Source organism: Cyphellophora europaea, assembly GCF_000365145.1.
Source record: "Cyphellophora europaea CBS 101466 unplaced genomic scaffold supercont1.9, whole genome shotgun sequence".
Classification (NCBI taxonomy): Eukaryota; Fungi; Ascomycota; class Eurotiomycetes; order Chaetothyriales; family Cyphellophoraceae; genus Cyphellophora; species Cyphellophora europaea.
The window spans coordinates 571,751-594,853 of NW_008481815.1; the positions used below are offsets into that span (position 1 = coordinate 571,751).

The window sequence follows — 23,103 nt, forward strand, 5'->3', positions numbered from 1 at the left end:
GCTCAGCCGCAGTTTTGCAGCAGGGCCTTTGGCTGTTTGCTGCGCAAGTCTCGCGGATTTGGGATATTATGATGCAAGAACACGCCGATACTGCAGAATGGCGCTCGATGTGAAGATGTAGCTGATGATTGCACATACGCACGATGGAAATGAAAACCATGTCGACGGCACAATGGAGTCAGTGAATGCTAGCTATCCGTACCTCAGATAGTGTGGGGGGATTTTGGCGAAGCCCTTTCAGCCCCAAATGCAGGCTTGAGACACCCCGAAAGACTTTTGAAACGCCCCCGCGCCGAACACCCAATAGGCGGGCCTTCCTTTGGCGCTGCCGAATGCCCGTGACTGGGGAGTGCGCGGGCGTGGTTCGCCTGTCGCCTGGCCGGGAAACAAGCTCGCGGTGGCGAGTCCCGTGCCTCCCGCAGCCCGTCAGTTCCATCATGCAACTATGGCCCGCGGCGGCGATGGCGAGCCACCTTGCGCTCCGGAGTCCTCGGCCTGGTCTGAACAAAACTAGATGGATGATGTACAAGCATGAAGGCGTGGACTTGTTGCTTGGTACAGTCGTCACGGTCGCCTGCTGCAATTTGGGTATTTCAACCTTCTCGCCTCTTAGCAGTTCTGGGCGATCAATCTACCCTTAACGGTGGGCTCATCCTTCAGATGCCGCCGCATCGGTGGGCTGTGCAATCATCCTGTGCGCGCCCTCGATAGACGGGCCCAGTCTGGACTGGAAGGGGCACTTCCTTGCCGCCTCCATCATGGATGCAATACTGTATACCGCTCCACGGTGATGGGCCATCATGGCTTCATAACTGACGGACTCTTCACCATCCTCTTCGGTGCGCGCGGCAATAGCATTGCCCGGATAGACCAGCTCAACTTTCATAGGTTGAGTGACCCGTTTCTCGATCTTCCGCCACCGTTCAAGGCCGGCAGCCCAGCACTTGTTCCAATGCTCTCCAATCTTCGTGGTCCAGAAGTAGGACTTGAGCAGTGGCTCCACGTAAGACCAGCTGGTGGCCGAAGGGTACAGCTGGAACATCCTGTCCAGCACTTCGGAGGAGCCCGGTAAGGCTATAATGCGCAGATTCAAAGCTCCTGCCGCCGCAATCGATATCCAGACCATCAGCTCCTGTCCTCGGGCCGAGTCCGGCTTCTCGTGGTTTCGCAGTAATCGTATGAAGTCGCGAAGCTGCGGGTCGTGGAATAGATTTAGAGGGCGAAGCTGGCGTAGCTGGAAGGCATAGGCGAGGAGACCGCAATAGAGATGCCGCTCTATCGTGGTAGCCTGCATCATGGACATACGCTGAAGCGCAGAGAGCATGATATGGACCTCGTGATCCAGCCGCTCATCAAACGTGTCCTGTGATTCGCGGTAGGATGTGGTCGCGTTGGTGAAAGCAATAAACTTCATCGTCTGTTGTGAAATATTGCCGGATAAACTCATTTCGGCGAATCCAGAGGGCAGTCTGGCCAAGACCGTACACAGCTCTGGTGAGAACGGCAGACGTGGGTAGGCAAGCGGCTTGTCCAGTTCCAGTTCAACAAATGCCTCTTTGACAAAGCCGCCCGACGAACCGGGGATCGACATGGGCTCTCCAGTGATAAATGATCCCAGTGACTGATATGCAACGATACCAGCCTTGACAAATCGCTTCCACGGTGTCGAGCCATCTAGATCTTTTCGCATCTCCGCCATGCGCTGAATGCCTGAAAGGTGGGCAGCGACCGCAGCAACGTTGCCCAGCAAGTACTCAAGAGTGAGGATCATAGCGACGCTAAGTATAGATGCATCGCTGAGCCCATCCGACGAAGTAAGATTCTGCGTAATCGTCTTCATAGCATGGGCCCGATGATACACGAAGGCCTGATCATCTTCGACTTTCTTCCCTTGTGAGAGCAGAATCGAGCCTTGGCATAGTGTAGTGATGGTCTCAAAGAGCATGGCGTTCTTCAGCATAAAGGGAAAGAGTAGTGCCATATGTGGATTCGGTCGACCCACCAGCCACTCGGAGTTCCGGTTCTCAGGGACACACGTCGCGAGGAAGAAGTCCAAAGAGCTTGTGACGAATGGGGTAGCCTCGAGAGGTAGGATGACAAAGGGGTCCTGGCGGTGGCCGTTTTGGGGCAGTCGCTGTAAAGGCGATGGCAATGCGTAGCTGTACTTCGTATTCACCACTGGCTGCGCGTCTTCTTCATCTAAAGCCGAGACATCATCATCAATACGTTGGTTGAGACGAGGCTGTTGCCTCTGATCGCGATCGAGGCGCCATTTGTGCGTGCCGCCACGGGCCTTGTCGTGTGGGCGCGGAGACCCAGCCGGCTTCCACGGCTTGAACTTGATCGCCTTGTAGCTTGTCGCTTGCTTCTTTTTGACCCTTGTCGATGACTCAGGCGGTGAAGTCGGTGTCCGGGCAGGCGTAGGAATCTGGAAAGTGGCCATGAAAACTTGTGCGCTCCGTTCAATTCAATCTCGATATGGTGTCAAGGATTAAAACAGCCTATCTCCCCCAAATGAAAGGCTTCAGCGTCTTAGTCCCAAGATTTGCCGAATGGCTAGATGCGAATGCTGTGGCTAATGGTCTTGTGGGTACTTGGACATCTCGGGGTGCCTGTGCTGACGGGAAGTGCTGCAAGATCCCTCCCAGCTGAATTAGTCATCATTGGCTTTACTTAACGAAAGGTAAATTAGGAACTTTGTCCCATGCACGTATGCAGAATACGAGAGTCTTGGGTACGGATGGGATGCGAGTATTTTGACAACCTGCACTACACCATGAATTCCGACATGACAATGCCTGGACAGTCTCCTTGAAGCAGCTAGATGGCTGCACATGTGTAGGCCAACGCCCAACACTAAATCGCCCAGTCACTTATGTCTTCTGCCCAAAATCCGTACCAACTCGTCAGAGAGCATCCTCGTCATACTCAATCCTGGGTCGTGGTCTGGATTGACCTCTGCAACACTAAGAGCGGAGGTTTTCTTGTGAGCCATTAGTACTTCCAGCGCTTTCATCATCTCTTCAAATTGCACCCCTGTGTAGTTTGGTAGGTTCGCCAGCGGGAACTCTCCTGGGTCGATGGCGTCCACGTCTAGATGCACCAGAATGATATCCATGCCTTGCTCCTCGAGATAACTCAGCGCTTGTGTTGCCTGATGTACGGGATTTGCTGCTACGCTCAAAGAAGGAACGACCCGATAGTGCTTCTCATATAGGTACGCAAAATGCTCTCTCCTGTTAATCGGCGCAGTCATGTTGAGGCCGAACAAGACGGTATTGGACGCATCGCAGAGTGGCCGGCCGTCAGGGCGAGAAAATTCCTTCATGGATTTCAGCCCTCCTGGTGCGTCGGCCAGGTGGGTCAAGGTCTGAGCACCTAGATTTCCGGTCGAGGAAGCATCAGCTGGGGAGTGAAGATCGGTATCAGCATCGATGTACACTAGGCCAACGCGTTTGCCAAGGGACGCATAATAAGACCAAAAGGCTGACAAGATGCCCGGAAGCATACAACATTCGCCGCCGAGGATCAGTTGGAAGGGTGGGCGCTCAGGCGCTGCACTGAGATTGTTCGCTAAGGCATCTCGTACCTTATTGCAAACCTCAACGTTCAGCGACTCGTTGCGGACGCTCCCGGGATCGAATGTGGTCGAGCGCCAGTTGGCCGGTGCGGAGAGAGCCTCGTGTTCAGCGACCGAGTCACAACCGACCGAGCGTAAATGTGCAGCAGTGTTGACAGACTTGAACGCATCCGGCGCTTTTGACTTGCCGAAGATGACGCTGCCACAGTCAGCGGGCACGTAGGTAATGTCGACCGAGAAAGAAGCTGCCATCTTCTATCACAACGCATATGGCTTGGGATTAAGCTTTAAGCTCTTGTGTATCTTTGGCACCGACAGTGCAGGACTTCGTGGCGGACTACTTATAGCCCGAGACCAAGGTTAGTGATCGACATGGACCAACTCACAATGATGTTGCTGATACGCGCATCTAGGTGTTCACTTGGCAGCTAGCACCAGATAGTCAAGTGGCCTTGCGTCGAAGCTGAGGCGACGGCGATGGCAGTAGCCAAAGGGCGGCCAATAACAACATCGGCGTACCCAAATACGGATTGGATGTAAGAGAGTCACGAGCTTGGGGCTGAAGGGCGTGCTGATACGGAGGAAGAATAAATCCGATCCGAAAGTGGCGATAGCTTCGTCCGATTCGGTAGCAGACATTACATATGCGCGGAAGACATGATAATCAGTCAGCTGCATCCTGAAAGTTCTCGAACAGTGGCTCAGAAGGCGCGATATCGACTTCAGGAGTCCGAGATGTGCTGTCGAGCTCTATAGGCTCTTTGACGCCCCTGCTGGACTCCTCCAGGCGGCCGGCTTGTTTGTTCTCGACGTCGCGAATCATGCGGCGGTACTCCTTGGCCATGTTCCAAGCCATGTCCGAAGCCGTGTCGGGGACATAGCCCGAGACGTTGCTCGCCGTCGAAGTGTGCTGTCCGGATGGGGAATCAACGTGATCTGGTAACGTAAGGAAGGCCGACAGATCGTTGTCTCGGACGGGACGTCCGCCAAGACTAGCTTGCAATTTCACTCGGAGGAGGACTTCACATTTGGTGAAGACTCCATTTCGAAACCAACCATAGTGGATAGGATCACACTCTTCGCGCAAAGGCTGGTTGACGAGTTGAGCAAGCAGCGGGTCACTTATGTCGCAAAATTGGAAGAGCCTGTTTTCATACTCTTGCGCGCTCTCTGTGCCTGCGTAGAGATGATCCTTTGGATTCCGCGATCGACCCCAGCCAGGTCGTCGGCCAGCTAGAATAAGATCCACTCGTGGCTGAACAACCTGGAATCGAGCACCGTCTGCTGATTTGCGAGGGTCGCTGCCGTAGCGGCATAATGTATCGTGCCAGGGTCCTGACCGGACATAAAATGCGACATATGGAAGGACTAGCCGCAGATGGCTTATCGTCGCATCCGAGGGGAGATTGTTGATGAGAGCCCGGCGCGTCCATACGGGCCGATTCTGGAACATACGCCTTACCTGTTCCACCAGTCGTTGGGCAGACTTTGGCAGAGACTTCGGCTCTGCCAGCGAGACAGGGGCCGCCATTGGCCATTCTAGGTCAATGTCGTGAGCTTCAGCCATCGAGGAAGTGTCTCTTGTCTTCGTTGTCTGTGCAGGTTTGGTCGATTGCTTGTCGTTGTAAGCATACGACTGAGGAAGCGAAAAGGGCGAGAAGACAGGAGGAGGGTACATTTCCGTGTTCTGGAGCCCATACGAGAGAGGAAGTTGAAGCTGTCGAATCGCATCGTAGTCCTGAGAGAAGATCTTGGATTGAATCTCGGATTTGAAGAAGGTATCGGGCGTCGAGTAAAGAAAGTCGGGGATGGAGCGGAAGATATGGTTAGATTCAATTTGCCCTACAGAAGAGATGGTGGTTGCCTCTGGGTTGTCCTGCAGGGAGCGGAGCACGTAGCTTGCATCCTGGTACTCGTCTCTGGCTACAGGAACAAAGGGCTCGTCGGAGCCTCTCTTGCGCTTCGCAACACGCCGAGGAACTGTGATTTTGAGTAAGACGTTGTCGGTCTTGTTGTTCATTGATAGAATAGTCTTGCCCGCCGGAGGAAAACTGAGGCCTAGTGTCTTCTGTGTGCGGTGATCAAGGACATCAGAGATGGCTCGTCCACCTCCGAGCATGTCAGTAGCTTTGTCGACATTCTTCACAATACAAGGGTGTTCCACGGAGACGATACGTTCAGTTGGAACAGCATATCGTGGTGCCGCATCATTCTCGCCTTCAGAGGTGAGAGCTCGATCAGTCGTCATTGTAGCTGTCCGTGCCAGGAATGACATGCACCTCCTGCGTTGGCGGACCTATGGTCTTGTGTCCTGATGCGCGAGAGGACATAGATTGCTAGGCCCATCTGGAGAGTCTGACACGGCAGGGTACCTCGAGTGCAGTACCAGGTGCGATCACGTGCCTAGTCACTCGATGCCAGGACGCTCACCATCCGGTCTTTCGGCGGCTTTTCTTGTTGCGGGTGCAACCTCGGCGGGCTATCGCTTTGTCTGCAGCTCTAGCATGCTTCTGCAGCACCCAGACTCGTCAAGAGCCGACGAACAACAAGAAAGATTGGATAGTGATTGATGAAAGTTATGTCAAGAAAGGTAGGCGCTGAAACTCTTGGCGTGACGGCGGGGCGAAGGTGCAACTGCGGGCGATGGAGTGCGTTACGAGTATCCGTAGTGCTGTCGACCACTCAGCCTTAACATCGATTCCAGAGCTCATCGTCGACATTCCGGCTGTGACAACTACTCCTTTTTCCATTACTATTCTGCAGTATTCGACAATTGCAGCCTCGTGCGATTAATTGACAGACCCGCTGTCGATTGGACAACGCCGGAACCTCGTACCGAAGCCCCCTGGACCGCCATTGCATCCTCCCTCTGCGGTTGCCAATCTGCCCTCTACGTCAACCTGTTGTGGTGCACTCTTCAAGGCGATCCACATAACACCTGCGCCTGCAAAGTGTTGCTCAACACGATGAACTGCTAAAACTTGCATCGTGTCCTTTCAATACGCCCAGAAGATCCAAAATACCTTTCCGATATTAACTACCGCACCTTACAGCTCCTTCACCGATGTCCATCACTCCCGACTGGCACTGAAGACTTGACGTTCCTGCGACACCTGCCAACTCCGGACCATTTGCACGTCTGACTTAGTTGCGCCACTCTGCAGTCAAGATGAAGGGTTTCAGACAGAGAGTGGTACGTTGTGATCAGTCCTAAAGTCCCGAAACAGCGCTATCAGCCTACTGCTCATAACATCTCGGCTAACGAATGCAGCATGAACAGCTATCGCGAGCCAAAGACTCCAACAAGTCCTCTAAGAAGAAAGATTCGAATAATTCCGGGACTGCCTCTCCGCTCTCCTCTGCCGCTACTGGAGACTCGAGATCGCCCAGCAATTCTACCACCGCAACGCCTACGTCTTCCACAACGAATGTCTCCGACATAAGAGGGAAGGGCCCATCCAATGAGGCCGGGCAAAATCATCATGCGAATGCCGCTCACCATACCAGTCCGAGTAACCTACCTTTCAATGCGGTTCCTGCTGGCGGCGCCGGTGGACCAGCGACGCCGGGCAGAGGCCCTGGGCAGTTAACCCCGAGCGTCGTTATCAGCCCGAGTGCTCCTCATGTTCCCGGTCCAGGTGCTACCGAGACAATGCCTCACGATCTCGCTCCACCCAAAGCTGGTCAGAAATCGCTGCTCTTCGACCGGTTACAGCAGACCCCCAAAGATGTGCCTGAGGGTATCCGCACTCCCAAGCGGCAACACTCATCCAGATTTGATGTTTCCGACCAAAAGGCAAGAGATTTGGAGAAGTTGCCCGGTTTCCACGAAGTTCCTCCCAACCGCAGGCAGGAGCTGTTCATGCAGAAGATCGACCAGTGCAACATCATCTTTGACTTCAATGACCAGACTGCCGACATGAAGTCGAAGGAAATCAAACGCCTCGCCCTGCATGAGCTACTGGATTACGTTGCGAACAACCGATCTGTCATCACTGAGCCTATGTATCCCAAGGTGGTGGAAATGTTCAGCAAAAATCTTTTTAGGCCTGTGCCTCCGCCGGTAAATCCACAAGGCGACGCTTTCGATCCCGAAGAAGATGAACCTGTCCTCGAGGTAGCATGGCCTCACATCCAAGTCGTTTATGAATTCTTTCTACGCTTCATCGAGTCACAGGACTTCAACACGAACATCGCCAAGGCTTACATAGACCACCAATTCGTTCTGCAATTACTCGAGCTTTTTGACTCCGAGGATCCACGGGAGCGAGACTTCCTCAAGACAACCCTTCACCGTATTTATGGCAAGTTCCTGAACTTGCGGTCTTACATCCGAAGGTCCATCAACAACGTCTTCTTCCAATTCATCTACGAAACCGAGAGATTCAACGGCATTGCTGAGCTGTTGGAGATCCTTGGTTCCATCATTAATGGCTTCGCGCTACCTCTGAAAGAAGAGCACAAACTCTTTCTGACTCGAGTACTCCTTCCTATGCACAAGGTCAAGAGTCTGAGCATGTATCACCCGCAGCTCGCATATTGCATCGTGCAGTTCCTCGAAAAGGACTCTGCTCTGACTGAAGAGGTGGTGCTTGGGTTACTCCGGTATTGGCCCAAAGTCAACAGCACGAAAGAAGTCATGTTTCTCAACGAGGTTGAAGACATCTTCGAGGTGATGGATCCCGCCGAATTTGCCAAAGTTCAAGAACCATTGTTCAATCAACTGGCCAAGTCTGTTGCCAGCCCTCACTTTCAGGTATGTTGAGCCTCAGCTGTCCTGCAACAGCTGCTAACGAATTAGGTTGCTGAACGTGCCCTCTACTTCTGGAACAACGAGTACTTCTGCAATCTTGTTAGCGATAATGTCGAGACCATCCTTCCTATCATGTTTGCTCCTTTGTACGAGAATTCCAAAGGCCACTGGAACAGGTAAGAGTCTTTTCTTCTCCCTGCGGCGGCGACGTTTGACAAAACTCAGAACTATACATGGAATGGTCTATAACGCCATGAAGCTCTTCATGGAGATCAACCCTCAGCTATTCGATGATTGCTCTCACGATTACAATGAGCTGCAAAACAGCGCAGACAAGCGAGAACAGGCTAGAAAAGCAAAATGGGACAAGCTGGATGAGCAAGCAACGAAGATGAAAGCGGGCGTGGGGTTGGCGCCGCCCAAGCCCAAAGCCGACACGGATGCCACGCAAGATAGCCAACAGCGCCTGGATGCGCTGAAGCTGCATGACGAGTCTACGGCGGTCAAACAGACTTCGGTGAGTCTTCCTCTGGGTGCATGACGCGTTGATTGGGCCATGCCAGACACCACTGCAACCCCGATGGCTAAGACATTTCTATTTGTACTAGTGAAATGTGCTTTTGTGCTGATCTGTGCTCGCCCTTGACAACAGAGGAGACGAGCGGACTCACGCGGCCACCACGTTGTCAAGTCACACAAGACTACAGCCAGCATCGACAAATCGCGACGTAGCCGCAACAACTCTGATGCATCGGTCAAAAGGCCGTTGGGTCCTGGTGCAGGAACATCATCCAACAGCACCGGCACCAACAGTGGGGCAAGTGACCCAGGATAACAGGAATTGATGACTGGGCAACAAAAGTGGGGGTTTGGATTGGACATCTGGGCGCCTTTTCGATCGATTGTTCTCGATGCAAGCGTGCCTGCGAATCCGCTTGGTGTGCTGGCGGAGCGAAATACGGGTATGAATGATGACTGAGAAGTGATGACACGTGCTGGTCATTTGGAAGGCAGCCAATAAGTAGGAAGAGCACAATGTCCAGATCATCGGGCGGCGCAGCCTTGAAGGCTCACCTATCCCAGAACGTGAATATGCTGCTGTAATCAGAGATTTGAACGATGGCATAGCAACTCTTAGAACAGCGCTGAGCAGCCGGTACCGAACGCGAGCACACAAGTAATGGCAAAAGCAGTCGCTTTGATCAGAGCGGACCAGCGTCATGTTATAAGAAGCGACTGCAGTACATCGATGAGTAATCTGCCATTCAGCTGGCAATAGCGCTGTCGTGAATCTGTATACACACTCCTGGTCTGGTCTGACATCTAAGTACGCCAAGATTTGAACCCTCCACGACGAGGCTGCACAAGGCTGGGAGTGCTGACTCAAACAAGCCTAGTTTGACCAGATAGGGACGAGTCCCTTTCGCCATTGGCTCCAGAACCATTTTTGCGGAGCTGTGGAGGACGCTAAAATTGTTCGGTATCTGGCGCTCGTCCGCCCAGGTGCCCGCATTTCTACTTCGCGTCCGCAGAATCTCCAAGTTGCCTTGCTTGCCAGTCCACGCACCGCGCACCACTGCTCCTCCATCACTTTTCTTTCGCACTACTTCTATGGCTAGCGGGCGTCTTCTTCTACTTCCTTCCACGTCCGCATAATTTACACACGCGCCGGACGAACTCGCATGACACCATCGCACTGAAGGCCGTTCGAGCCCATCGTACTGCGCGAAGCCCTCAAGACGCATGAGAACGACTTCTTGAGTAGCGCATCACTGCCACCCATGAGCAAGTGCACGCCGAAGATATACTGCCGTCTATCCCAGGCAATCAGACCTGCTTGACTGCAGTGCCTGAGTTGTAGTAGCCATGGATGCGGCTCAGAAAATCGACATCTACGCCGCCCGGCTCGGTGATCCTAAACTTGGTAAGAGACTATGGTCGACCCTTCATCATATTTGTCCTGCTAACTCGATCTAGATGTCCGGGCCAAGGCGAACATCGCGACCGAAGTCAGAGACTCAATTGAGAGCCTTTGCACTCCTGCCGCGACCTACCAGAAGTTTCTCTCAAAACTATGGCCCGTCTTCAAGAAGGTCCTCGAGGGCAAGCCTGACTTCCACCCTGCCTCCTCCGAGCACACGTTGCGGAATCAGATACTTGAGATCCTGCACCGGCTACAACATGCGTCGCCTGAAGTTGAACCATTTGCGGTAGAGATGGTCGACCTTCTCATGGATCTCGTGCGGGTCGAGAACGAAGACAATGCAGTCCTCTGCTTGAAGACTGTCATGGATCTAGAGCGTCATCAACCAGTAGCGACACAGTCGAAAGTTCAGCCTTTCCTCGACCTGATCCAAGAGATGTTCGAAACTATGGAGCAGGTAGTCAAGGACACTTTTGACAATCCGACCGCACCTGCGGGCGCCGCTTCGTCTACACCCAATGCACAAGCCGGCAGTCTCCAGTCTCCACGGCCAGGGTCTCCGGCTACGACAGTCTCGGATCCCGGCATGGAGAAGAAAGAGATGACTCCGTTGGTCAAAGGCATGCAGTCCTTCAAAGTTCTGTCCGAATGTCCAATCATTGTGGTCTCCATCTTCCAAGCACACCGATCGTCTGTGCCCATGAACGTTAAGAAGTTTGTCCCTTCGATCAAAGGGATTCTGCTCCTACAGGCCAAAACACAGAAGAAAGCCCACGAAGATGCCGCCGAACGCAAGACCATCTTTACCGGCGTAAGTAAAGAAATCAAGAATCGCGCCGCTTTTGGAGATTTCATCACAGCCCAGGTCAAGACAATGAGCTTTCTCGCATACCTGCTGAGAGTCTATGCAAACCAGCTCTCCGACTTCCTTCCAACACTGCCGGTGGTTGTGGTCCGGTTACTCAAAGACTGCCCTGGGGAGAAGTCAAGCGCCCGCAAGGAGCTTCTCGTTGCCATCCGTCACATCATTAATTTCAACTATCGCAAGATATTCCTCAACAAAATAGACGAGCTTCTGGATGACCGGATATTAATTGGAGATGGATTGACTGTCTACGAATCCATGCGGCCTCTAGCGTACAGTATGCTTGCGGATCTTATTCACCATGTTCGAGAATCTCTCAGCCGCGATCAAATCCGCAAGACCATCGAGGTCTACACACGAAACCTTCATGACAGCTTTCCAGGCACAAGCTTCCAGACCATGAGTGCAAAACTCCTCCTGAACATGGCGGAGAGTATTACCAAGCTTGAAGACAAGGCTGATGCGCGACACTTCCTTGTTATGATCCTCGATGCCATTGGTGATAAGTTCGCCGCCATGAACTACCAGTACACCAATGCGGTGAAGCTTAGCAAGCTTTATGCCGACAAGAGCAAGGACACCCAGGCAGAGTCCTATATGGACGAGAAGGACCAAGTCCCGGACTGGGATGAGGTTGACATCTTTAGTGCCACGCCTATCAAAACCTCGAATCCTCGAGACCGTGGAGCAGATCCTGTTGCAGACAACAAATTTCTGTTCAAGAACTTGGTGAATGGCCTTAAGAATATGTTCTATCAGCTCAAGAACTGTAATCCTCCATCAGCCAACATCGACCCTGCCAATACACCGTCCAACTGGGGCGAGATTTCTTTCGGTTATGATGCAGAAGAGGTCAAGGTTGTTACGAAGCTTTTTCATGAAGGCGCCCGCGTTTTCCGCTACTACGGCACCGATTCATCCGCTACAGAGTTGCCTGCGTCATCGCCGATAGATTCTATGGCCAGCCATTCCATGGCACAGATGAGTCGTGAAGAAAAGGAACTTCTGGAGAGTTTCGGCACTGTATTCCACTGTCTTGACCCTGCGACATTCCATGAAGTCTTTCAATCCGAGATTCCCCACCTCCACGAGCTGATGTTCGAGCACACTGCATTGCTGCACTTGCCGCAATTCTTCCTCGCGAGCGAGACTACGTCACCAGCGTTTGCTGGAATGGTCATCCAGTACTTGATGAACAAACTACCGGAAGTTGGTGCATCAGACGTCAAGAAGTCTTCGATTCTTTTACGGATGTTCAAGCTATCGTTCATGGCTGTGACACTTTTCTCCCAGCATAACGAGCAGGTCCTCCATCCCCACATCACCAAGATTGTGACACAGTGCGTTCAGCTGTCTGTCAGCGCTGAGAAGCCAATTCACTATTTCATCCTGCTCCGGTCGCTGTTCAGGAGCATCGGTGGCGGACGTTTTGAACTGCTGTACAAGGAGATTCTACCACTCTTAGAGATGCTACTGGAGACTTTCAACCACCTACTGCAAGGTGCAAGAGATCTACATGACAGGGATCTTTACGTCGAACTGACACTTACCGTGCCGGCGCGACTTAGCCACCTGCTGCCGCATCTCAGCCATCTCATGCGCCCTCTTGTGGTTGCTTTGCGTGCCGGGCCCGATCTCGTTAGCCAGGGGCTCCGAACTCTCGAGCTTTGTGTTGACAACCTGACGGCGGACTACCTGGACCCGATCATGGCCCCAATAATGGACGACTTGATGACTGCGCTATTTGAGCACCTCAAACCGCAGCCCTATCAGCATTTTCATTCACACACGACCATGAGAATCCTGGGTAAGCTGGGCGGTCGAAATCGCAAGTTTCTCAATCATCCTCACCAGCTGCCCCCACGAGATTGCACTGATGATGAGCCTAGCTTCGATATTCGCCTAATAGGCACCAGTAAGGATAGGGCGTTTCCTCTCAATGCTGGCGTGGATCTTGCCATTAAGAAGCTCAGTGAGACCAATCGACCAAGTAACGCCAAGGGACAGTCATTGGACCTGTATTACAAGCAGCAGTCCTTCAAGTTCATCAGCAATCAGGTCAAGCTCTTCATCGGGTATGACCATTTGCCCGAAGACTTTGCTGCGCTGTTGAGGCTACAAGCGAACGATTTGGCTGCTAATCGCTTTGAGACCTACGCTGAGATGCTCTCGAGCCAAGACACTGTCAAATCTGTACAGAAGCGCCGAGATGAAGAGGAAAACCTGAAGAAACTTCTGAAGGCTTGCTTCGTCGCAACAACCGTTCCTGAGCTGAAAGATGCAGCAGAGGATTTCATCACAAATGTCGCTAGGCATTTCACGATCATTGAGCTTGGACAAGCCCTCTGTGATGCGGGACGGAGAACCAAGCCATTCGACGTCAACTCCGGTGAAGGTGCTGTGTATCTAAGTACACGACTCCTGGCGGATGTTCTGGTCGATTGCTTCGCTTCGGACAATGCAGTGGTCCGTGAAGCTGCAGAGGCTGCCATGTTTACGGTGCGCGACACCTCTCGTGCCATTTTCGGCCAGGCCGACAAAGCTGCAAAGTTCCCATTCTTTTACCACATGACGCAGACTTTCTGCCACAAATGCCGCGAAGTCGAGTGGTTCACGAAAGCTGGTGCAGCTCTTGGCCTACAAATCATCGTCACAAAGCTGGACCTTGGAAATATGTTCCTATCTAGGCGACATCTCGATATCGTCAAAGCTCTGCTGTTCGTCATTAAGGATACTCCGCAAGATGTTCCCGCTAGCACCCGGATTACGGCTCAGGAAACTCTAGAGTTCATCCTGAAGAAGATTTGTTCTGGTCTGAATAAGGAGTCGATCAGCAACGACAAAGGCTTCGCCCACGCTCTGTCAGTCCATCTAAGCGTTGAGCTCTCTCACATGAACAAACATGTGCGAGAAACGGCGAAGCATTCTTTCACGGTCATGGCCGACCAAATTGGTGTTGAGGTTCATGAGTTGATCGCTCCTGTCAAGGAGCGTTTGCTGCAACCCATCTTCAATAAGCCTCTTCGAGCCCTTCCATTCCTATCTCAGACCGGTTTCATTGATGCCGTTACGTATTGTTTGGGTCTTGGCCACGATCTTGTGCCTCTTAACGATCAGCTTAACAGATTAACAATGGAATCACTAGCTCTGGCTGATGCCGAGTCCGAGATCTTACATCCAAAGCCGGATGAGTTCAGCAACGCGGAACTCATTGTCAACCTGCGAGTGTCCTGCCTCAAGTTGCTCTCTATGGCCATGGCCCTGCCGGAGTTTGGCCAAAATGCAGCACAGCACACGAGCCGTGCCAGAATCATAACCGTCTTCTTCAAGCTACTTTATTCGAAATCCCAAGAAGTCATTGACGCTGCATATGGAGGGCTGAAGGATGTTCTTGCTCAAACCAACAAGCTGCCTAAGGACTTACTTCAAAATGGTCTTCGACCAATTTTGATGAATTTGCAAGACCCAAAGAGGTTGTCTGTGCATGGTCTGGACGGTCTCGCCAGGTTGCTTACTCTCTTGACCAACTACTTCAAGGTTGAAATCGGATCAAGATTACTAGAGCACATGAAGGTAATTGCGGAGGATCAGCTGCTTCAGAAAGTCTCGTTCGGCATGATAGAGCAGAACCCGCAGATGAAGATTGTTGCTGCAATCCTCAACATCTTTCACCTGCTACCGCCGACTGCGACCACGTTCATGCAGGAGCTCGTTAATGGAGTGCTCGATCTCGAATCCAAGCTCCGGCGCACCACCTCCAGCCCATTCCGGCAGCCTCTAGTCTTGTATCTGAATAAGTACCCGAAAGAGAGCTTTGGTTTCTTCCAAGGTAAGATGCAGGAAGAGAAGTATGGTCGATTTTTCGCGCAGATCCTGTCCGACGCATCAAGCGAGCCTCTGCGTGAGCACGTGATGGCCGAGGTCGACTCTCTTTCTGCGACCTTCTTCGATGTCACCGACCAGGACGCAAAGAACGTTGCAATCATCAACGGCATTCATGTCACAGCTGCAATTTGTAAGAGCGACAAAGCATCAGAATGGATCAAGACCCAGCTACCATTCGTCAAGCGCCTCCTAGAGAACGGCAAAGAGATTGCAAGCAAATTGCGCGGAGACGAACTGCAGCACAGTCAGCGACTGCGAGCTGAGCAAGCTGGTGATGCATTAATGGAGATCCTCATTGCCTACATGTCAGCCAACACCGAAGATCTGGATTTCATGGTCGAGGTCTTCACAGCAGCAGCTGAAGGTGCTATCAAAGTGCCTCTTTGTCTGAACCAGTTCCTCTGTCACAAACTGATCACAAATGACTCAGCTACCCTTCAGCGCAGCATTATTGATCGCAGCCTGGATCTATACACTCAGAAGCAGCCCTCGCAGAAACTGAAAACATTCCTCCTCCACAGTCTTGTCAATCCCATAATGGCGCAAGATGTCCAGCGGACACGACTGGGCAAATCTCGAGAACCGGTCTTGATGGATAAGTCCATGTTTGACATGATCCATGAGAAGCTGTGGAAGTCTCCTGCTGAAATTTCAGACGATCAGGTACAGCCTGGCATTGATCACTCGCGTATGGAGGTGCTTCAGCTTTCCGCCTTCATGATCAAATACCACAAGGATTCTGTATCAGAGGCGCGCAAGGACATCATCAAATTTGCCTGGAGCTACATTCGTTTGGAGGATGTCATCAACAAGTACGCAGCATATGTCTTAATCTGCTACTTCATCAGATCTTACGAGACGCCCACAAAGATCGCGGCGCAGATCTACAACCAGCTACTCAAGGCGCACCAGAATGAGGGCAAGACTCTCGTCACGCAAGCCTTAGAGGTGCTTGCTCCCATACTCCCAACCCGCATGGCGCAGCCAAATGCTACGCCAGGTGATAAACGATCTCCAACATGGGCACGCCTGCCAAAGAAGATTCTCAATGAGGAGACGGGTAATCTGCAACAAGTCCAGAGCATCTTCAATTTTATCGTCCGACAGCCAGACCTTTTCTATGAATCAAGGGAATTCTTCGTTCCGACGATGATTCAGATGCTGCACAAGATTGCGTCTCCGCCGAATCCTTCGAACGAAAGCAAGAAACTGGCTCTGTCACTGGTGACTCTTATCGCGCAATGGGAGCAACGTCGCGTCAGCCCTGATTCGCCATCCCAATCGTCCTCAGAATCACCCTCCCTCAAACGAGATGCTGCAGGAGGACAAATCTCTACACCAGACAAAAATGTGCGGCCCGAGTATGTCATCCCCCTCGATCTTCGCACTATGGTCATCAAATATATGATCACCTTTATCACCTCGCTACAAGAGCGATATCCTGTGCCCTCTGCAGATCTCAAGGCCAAAACGATGCAAAAAGTGCCGCAAATGCTGCCCAATGATATGTGCAAGAAGGCTGTTCAACTTCTGCACGAGCTCCTCTCCCCGCAGCTCTGGGCCGATGTCGACGTTGGATTGTACCCCAAGCTTCTTGACCCTATGTTGGCAGGCGAGAAGGCCGATAAGCCCGATGAGAAACACCTCACCTGCATGATCAACGCTCTGCAAGTCATGCGCATTCTCCTGAGCACTAAGTCGGACGATTGGATCCTATCCAACATGGAGCTCATCCAGAAACTGGTGGAGAAACCACTCAAGGCAGATGAGCCCGAGATTCAAGACTGCATCCACTGGGTCGACGAAAGCCTCGGATCGAAGCCTCTCTTGACGCAGATCCTCGAAGCCATTCCCGAGTCCAAGGCCGATGACGAGGATGCCATGGAGCTCGACGGTCCTCCAGCGGATTTCCTGGCGAAGTTCTCGAAAACCCTGATCGGTGAGGGACTTTCTGCGATGAATCTGACATCCGCTGTCAATAATCTGTGGACACTTACCAAGGTCCGGCCCGTTGAGGTTGATGAGCATATTCCTGGGCTGATGAGGGTCTTACAATCGAAACTTGCCAAAGACCATATCAGTGCATTCATGATTCCAACGGGGCCTCCACCAAATGGATGGCGGATGGGTGAGCCGATAATGGATCCTTATGAGTTCGCTTGGGGCGTCGATCTGATGAAGAAGACCATCGACATCCTGTCTGCGCGTATGTCGACGCTCGGGGACCAGCGTCGACCCTTCCTCAGTGTGCTGGCTTCTCTGGTCGAAAAGTCGTACAATGCCGAGATTTGCAACAAGATTCTCGACATGGTCGAGGCCTGGGTCTTCAACTCCAACGAAGCCTGGCCAACACTGAAAGAGAAGACGGCCGTTCTGCATAAGATGCTCATTTTTGAACGCTGGCCCAATCAAAGCCTATTGGAGCGCTTCCTGGAACTTGTCATCAAGATCTACGAAGATCCGACCATTGCGCGCTCCGAGCTCACTGTTCGTCTCGAGCATGCTTTCCTCATTGGCACGCGAGCCAAAGATGTGGAGATGCGGTCCCGATTCATGAACATCTTCACTCGTGCCTTGTCGGAGACTGCTAGCTATAGGATGAGCTATGTCTTGACAGTGCAGAACTGGGATACTCTTGCCGATTCCTTCTGGTTGAAACAGGCGTCTCATCTCATCCTCGGTGCGGTGGATATGGCTTTGCCTGCCCGTCTACATCCAGAAGACATTACCATCTGCCCGGTGTCGCAGATGTTCGCCGCAAGTCTTGTCAACCCCGAGCAAAAGAAAGATGATATCATGCTCGAAGACTCACTAGAGGATCTTGTGGCTGCTCAGAGGAAATTCAACCACGAGATCCAGGACGTCAAGGTTCGAGATCTTCTCGAGCCGCTCACACAGCTGCAGCATGTTGACGACCAAGTCGCATACGATGTGTGGGTTAAGCTCTTTCCTCTCTGCTGGGCTGCGTTGACTCGAGACGAACGAATCGATCTCGAGAAAGGCATGGTCACGTTGCTGACTCGCGAGTACCACCAGCGTCAGCTCAACCTACGCCCAAATGTGGTGCAGGCGCTGCTCGAAGGTGTTGTTCGTGCTCGACCACGTTTCAAGTTGCCACCGCACGTGATCAAGTTTGTGTGCCGGACTCACGATGCGTGGTACACGGGTCTGACGTCTTTGGAGGAGTCTACTATCAACCCTCTTATCGACACTGCTCAAGTCCGAGAGAGCAATCTTGATGCGCTTGTCGAAGTCTACGCTGGGCTACAAGAAGATGATCTCTTCTATGGAACGTGGCGGCGGCGTTGCAAATTCATGGAGACCAATTCAGCGTTATCCTATGAGCAGCACGGTATGTGGGACAAGGCCCAACATCTTTGGGAAGCGGCTCAAGTCAAGGCGAGAACCGGGGTGATGCCTTTCTCTCAGGGCGAGTACTATCTCTGGGAGGACCACTGGGTCATCTGCGCACAAAAGCTTCAGCAATGGGATATTTTGGGCGAGTTCGCAAAGCACGAAAATTTCCAGGACCTGCTTCTCGAGTCAGCATGGCGCAATTACGAGGCCTGGGGTACTGAGGAGGCTCGCACACAGCTTGACGGCATGATCAAGAGTGTCTCTGATGCACCAACTCCTCGACGGACTTTCTTCCAGGCTTTCATGGCCTTGCTGAAGTACAACTCAAAACAAATCTCACGTGTTGAGTTTCAGCACATCTGTGATGAGGCCACTCAGCTCTCGATCCGCAAGTGGCACCAGCTACCTAGCCGCATCACCAACGCGCACATCCCTATCCTGCAGCAATTTCAGCAACTGGTTGAGCTTCACGATGGGAGCGTTATCTGCGATAGCCTCATGGGTACAAACGAGCGCAATCTTGACAGCAAGTCTCAAGAAGTCAAACTGCTCCTACAGGCTTGGAGAGATCGTCTGCCTAACGTATGGGATGATATCAACGCCTGGCAAGACCTCGTTACTTGGCGGCAGCATGTTTTCCAGCTCGTCAACAACACCTATCTGCCTCTCCTGCCGCAAGGTGGCAACAATGTCGGCAACAACTCGTATGCTTTCCGAGGCTACCACGAAACTGCTTGGATCATCAACAAGTTTGCCCATGTGGCTCGTAAGCACCAGATGCCCGAAGTCTGCATCAACCAACTCGGCAAGATTTACACACTTCCTAACATAGAGATCCAAGAGGCTTTCCTTAAGCTACGTGAGCAGGCTAAATGCCACTACCAGAACAAGTCTGAGCTCAACAATGGTCTCGATGTCATCAACAATACCAATCTCAACTACTTCGGTGCACAGCAGAAAGCCGAATTCTACACTCTGAAAGGCATGTTCTTGGCGAAACTTCAGCATGCAGAAGAAGCGAACGAAGCCTTCGGTGTTGCGCTGTACTACGACCTCCGCCTCCCGAAAGCTTGGGCTGAATGGGGCCAGTACTCGGACCGTAAATTCAAGGACAATCCTGGCACTATTGAAGCCGCCAGCAACGCGGTGAGCTGCTATCTCGAGGCGGCTGGACTGTACAAGAGTGCCAAATCGAGGAAGATGTTGAGCCGCGTATTGTGGTTGCTGAGCCTCGATGATGATGAAGGTCAGATCGCCAAAGCCTTCGAAGACTTCAAAGGAGATACGCCGGTGTGGTACTGGACGACTTTCATACCACAACTTCTTGGGAGCTTGGAGCACAAAGAAGCGCGCCTGGCAAAGACTGTTCTCGCCAAGATCGCGAAAGCCTTCCCTCAGTCACTCTTCTACCACCTTCGCGCTACAAGAGAAGACTTTCTCTCTAAGCGTAAGCAGCAGGAGATGCGCTCAGGGTCCAAGCCGAGTGGCAATGCGCAGACTCAAGAGAAGAGTGAAAGTAGCTCGAGGCCAGGCACAGCTAATGGCGAGACTCCTACCAATGGTGATGCCAAACCCAAGGAGGAACCCAACGATGACAACAAAGAAGTCCCTGCCAAAGAAGCGCCCAAGAAACCGTGGGAGTACGCCAACGAAGTCATGGATGGCTTGAAGACGGGCTTCCCTCTCTTGGCGTTGTCTATGGAGACCATGACGGATCAATTGTCGAAGCATTTCAAGTGTCCTCCCGACGAAGATGCCCACCGTTTGATTGTTGCCTTACTCAACGATGGCTTGACGTACATCAATCGCGCTCCCGCCAATTATGCAGAAGGGGCCAAGTTGCCGCCATCAACAGAGGCCAACATTTCTCGCTTTGTGGCTTCTGTGCTGCCCGCCCACATCAGAGGTTCATTCGAGGCCGACTTTGTGCAGACCAAGCCCACCATGTATGAGTACATACACAAGCTTCGGCGCTGGCGCGACAAGTTTGAGAACAAGCTTGACCATCGCCAACAATGGGCTCCACTGGAGTCGTACAGCCATCATCTCTCGGAGTTCAAGTTCCTCAAGTTTGATGAGTCGGTGGAGATCCCAGGCCAGTACCAGCAGCACAAGGACAAGAACTCGGACTTTGTGCGCATCGAACGCTTTATGCCCACGGTGGAGCTTGTTCGTGGCAACAATATCTGCCATCGCCGACTGACAATCCGTGGCCACGATGGTTCCTTGCATCCTTTCGCCGTCCAACATCCTACGGGAGGCAAGGTGCGGCGTGAGGAGCGGATCGTGCAGCTTTTCCGCATCTTCAACCAGACTCTGTTCAAGCGCAAGGAATCTCGGAGGCGCAATCTGTACTTCCATCTTCCCATTTTTGTGCCGATAGCGCCGCATATTCGGCTTGTGCAGGACGATGCCAGCTATGTCACTCTGCAGACCATCTATGAAGACTATGTGCGGTCGGTGCCTGATATGTCACGCGACGACCCTATGCTCTTCCTCCTTGAGCAGTCCCGCACGATGGTGGAGCAGCAGAAGACGAACCCACGGACTCCTGATCAGCTGGTGACGATGAAGACGGAGATCTTCAACAAGATTGTGGAGAAATGGGTGCCCAGTACCATCGCTCTCAGCTACTTCCAAGCCATATACCCGACGTTTGCGGACTTCTGGCTCTTCCGTCGCCAATTCTCTTACCAGTACGCAACGACGGCGTTTATGACCTACGTCATGCACATGTCCAGCCGGTATCCGATGAAGCTATCCATCAGCAAGGCGACGGGTGATCTGTGGGCTTCAGATGCGCTTCCGAATCTGAGTGCTGGCAAGCCCGTCTTTTACAATCCCGAAGCCGTGCCCTTCAGGCTCACTCCCAACATCCAGACGCTCATGGGCCCGCTCGCAGTCGAGGGCATCTTCACGGCGAGCCTGATGGCGGTGGCTAGAGGCCTCTCAGAGGCCGACCAGGGATACGAGATGGCGCAGCAGCTCAGCGTGTTCGTGCGCGACGAGATCTACTCGTGGGCGGCGGGTCGCGGGAGTGCGGTGGTGGCCGAGATGGAAGGTGAGAAGTTGCGCGAGGCGGTGGGTCAGAACAGCGAGTTTGTCGTTCGACGTGCGCTCGCGCTCGGGAAGACGCAGGGCAATGTCGGCGCTGGTGCTGGTGGTGAGGGTGGCAGTGGTAGTCAGGGTGTGTTGCCGGCGTGCCAGAATGTGGTGGATCTGATCAGCCGAGCGACGAATCCAGAGAAGCTGGCACAGTTGTCGGCTATGGACTTGCCCTGGCTGTGAGCGATGTGAGTGGTAGCAATGGCGTTCGAAAGTAAAAGGATTCATGGGATAGGGAAAGGGATGGAATGGGGTGTACGAACAGAGTCAAGGAGAGAGATACGGGATATCAGAGCATGGAGCTAAGGTCTCACTGAGGTTCATGGGGAATGGCTTTGTACAATTATCCCACCCCGGAGAAAGGAAGGGGTTTTCAAAAACATTCAATCTTTGTTACTTGCATGGGGCTGGCGTACAGGCGCTTCTGGTTGGTCCCCCCAAAGGCGATGGAGGGAGGGGGGGTTTACGGTATGGTAATGGAAAGATATACCATGCAAAGAGGGAGGGGGAGGGATTAGGAGGATGTAAGAGCACTGAAGCATTGCGCTTCGGTTCATGTCATGATAGTGAATAGGTTCTTCTTCAGCTACTTTGTCGTCAAAGGAGGACAGATACGTCCTTGCTTGATCTATACGAATAAGCCTCGGGTTTTGGTCTGTGGACATCGAGGTTGATGCTATCATGCCAAGCCTTTCAGGATCGCCGAGTGAGGTTTTCCGTAAAAGTCAGCTCTGACCTCGCTTCTCTCCAGAGTAACAACCCTTCAGGTGGTTTCGAGGCTCACACCTTTGTTTGTCGTGCGATGCAGGCGCCAGGCGTTCTCGGCTCGCCACCTGCTCGGTCGCCTGATGCCACCCACGGTTGGGCGTTTTGGGACCGCAGCTTTGGCGCTTGAACTGTTGGGGGGGGGCTTGCATGATCGAGTTCACCGGTAGCGTGCGGGCTTATAGAGCGCGTCAATGATGGACCTCTTAATAAAGACAAGGGAGGGCTGTCGAATGTTACACAGTCGTAGGAGCTGCATGGAAGCAACGCTACCCAGAGGATTGTGGTCACTCGAGGCAGACTCGCGTTGGCGCAAACACGCTGTTTCAATGATCACAGATGCCAGAGGCTGGACCAGGTATGTGGGAGGTGGTGTAACGAGCTGTGGATTTCAGAATACGATCATTCGTACATCTGCGAAAAGGGTATCAAAATATGTAGCTGTCAATCCTTTCTTTCATCATTTCATCCAAAGGAGATGAAAACGAAAGGCAAGGACAAAAAGGCCGGAAATCCATTCACCAATCCAAGTCAAAGACAAAAGTTCACCCAACTGCCAGTGCTTCAAATTCGAATCAAATCCAAAGCAAGAAAGCAGTTCGTGTACACATCAATCTCCAAGCCGGGGAGGGGAGGGGGTATCATAGCGTCCAACCGTTTCAAGCTCGCTTCTGGCTCGCTTGAACGCTTCGCAACCAAAAAGTCCAAAGTCCAGTCAAACTTTGCGAAATAGGGTCGCCTGCATCGTTGCAAGACCCCAGCGATATTTGTGGCCACGAAGAGAAAGAGAGAGAAAGGGCGTCTCTCCTTCGGAATGCCGCTGGTCCTCGATTGATGTTCGTCTGCATCCTTTCCCGAAACAGTTGTGC

The 23,103-nt window shown here is 52.5% G+C and overlaps 5 protein-coding genes across 5 annotated transcripts; 2 read left to right on the plus strand and 3 right to left on the minus strand.

Annotated features, from left to right (window-relative positions):
• Positions 1 to 649: 649 nt before the first annotated feature.
• Positions 650 to 2,443, minus strand: HMPREF1541_08684 (uncharacterized protein; the record flags this gene model as incomplete). Its single annotated transcript, XM_008723003.1, has 1 exon — positions 650 to 2,443. The coding sequence occupies one exon, from the start codon at positions 2,441 to 2,443 to the stop codon at positions 650 to 652; it is 1,794 nt and encodes a 597-aa protein (XP_008721225.1).
• A 426-nt stretch (positions 2,444 to 2,869) lies between these two features.
• Positions 2,870 to 3,832, minus strand: HMPREF1541_08685 (uncharacterized protein; the record flags this gene model as incomplete). Its single annotated transcript, XM_008723004.1, has 1 exon — positions 2,870 to 3,832. One exon carries the CDS (start codon positions 3,830 to 3,832, stop codon positions 2,870 to 2,872), a length of 963 nt encoding a protein of 320 aa, XP_008721226.1.
• Positions 3,833 to 4,244: 412 nt separating this feature from the next.
• On the minus strand, positions 4,245 to 5,828 carry HMPREF1541_08686 (uncharacterized protein; the record flags this gene model as incomplete). The annotated part of the gene is made up of 1 exon (XM_008723005.1): positions 4,245 to 5,828. The coding sequence occupies one exon, from the start codon at positions 5,826 to 5,828 to the stop codon at positions 4,245 to 4,247; it is 1,584 nt and encodes a 527-aa protein (XP_008721227.1).
• Positions 5,829 to 6,749: 921 nt separating this feature from the next.
• On the plus strand, positions 6,750 to 8,874 carry HMPREF1541_08687 (uncharacterized protein; the record flags this gene model as incomplete). Its single annotated transcript, XM_008723006.1, has 4 exons — positions 6,750 to 6,773; positions 6,861 to 8,336; positions 8,382 to 8,509; positions 8,559 to 8,874. The coding sequence occupies 4 exons, from the start codon at positions 6,750 to 6,752 to the stop codon at positions 8,872 to 8,874; spliced, it is 1,944 nt and encodes a 647-aa protein (XP_008721228.1).
• Positions 8,875 to 10,199: 1,325 nt separating this feature from the next.
• On the plus strand, positions 10,200 to 21,652 carry HMPREF1541_08688 (uncharacterized protein; the record flags this gene model as incomplete). Its single annotated transcript, XM_008723007.1, has 2 exons — positions 10,200 to 10,257; positions 10,311 to 21,652. The coding sequence occupies 2 exons, from the start codon at positions 10,200 to 10,202 to the stop codon at positions 21,650 to 21,652; spliced, it is 11,400 nt and encodes a 3,799-aa protein (XP_008721229.1).
• Between the last annotated feature and the right edge of the window lie 1,451 nt (positions 21,653 to 23,103).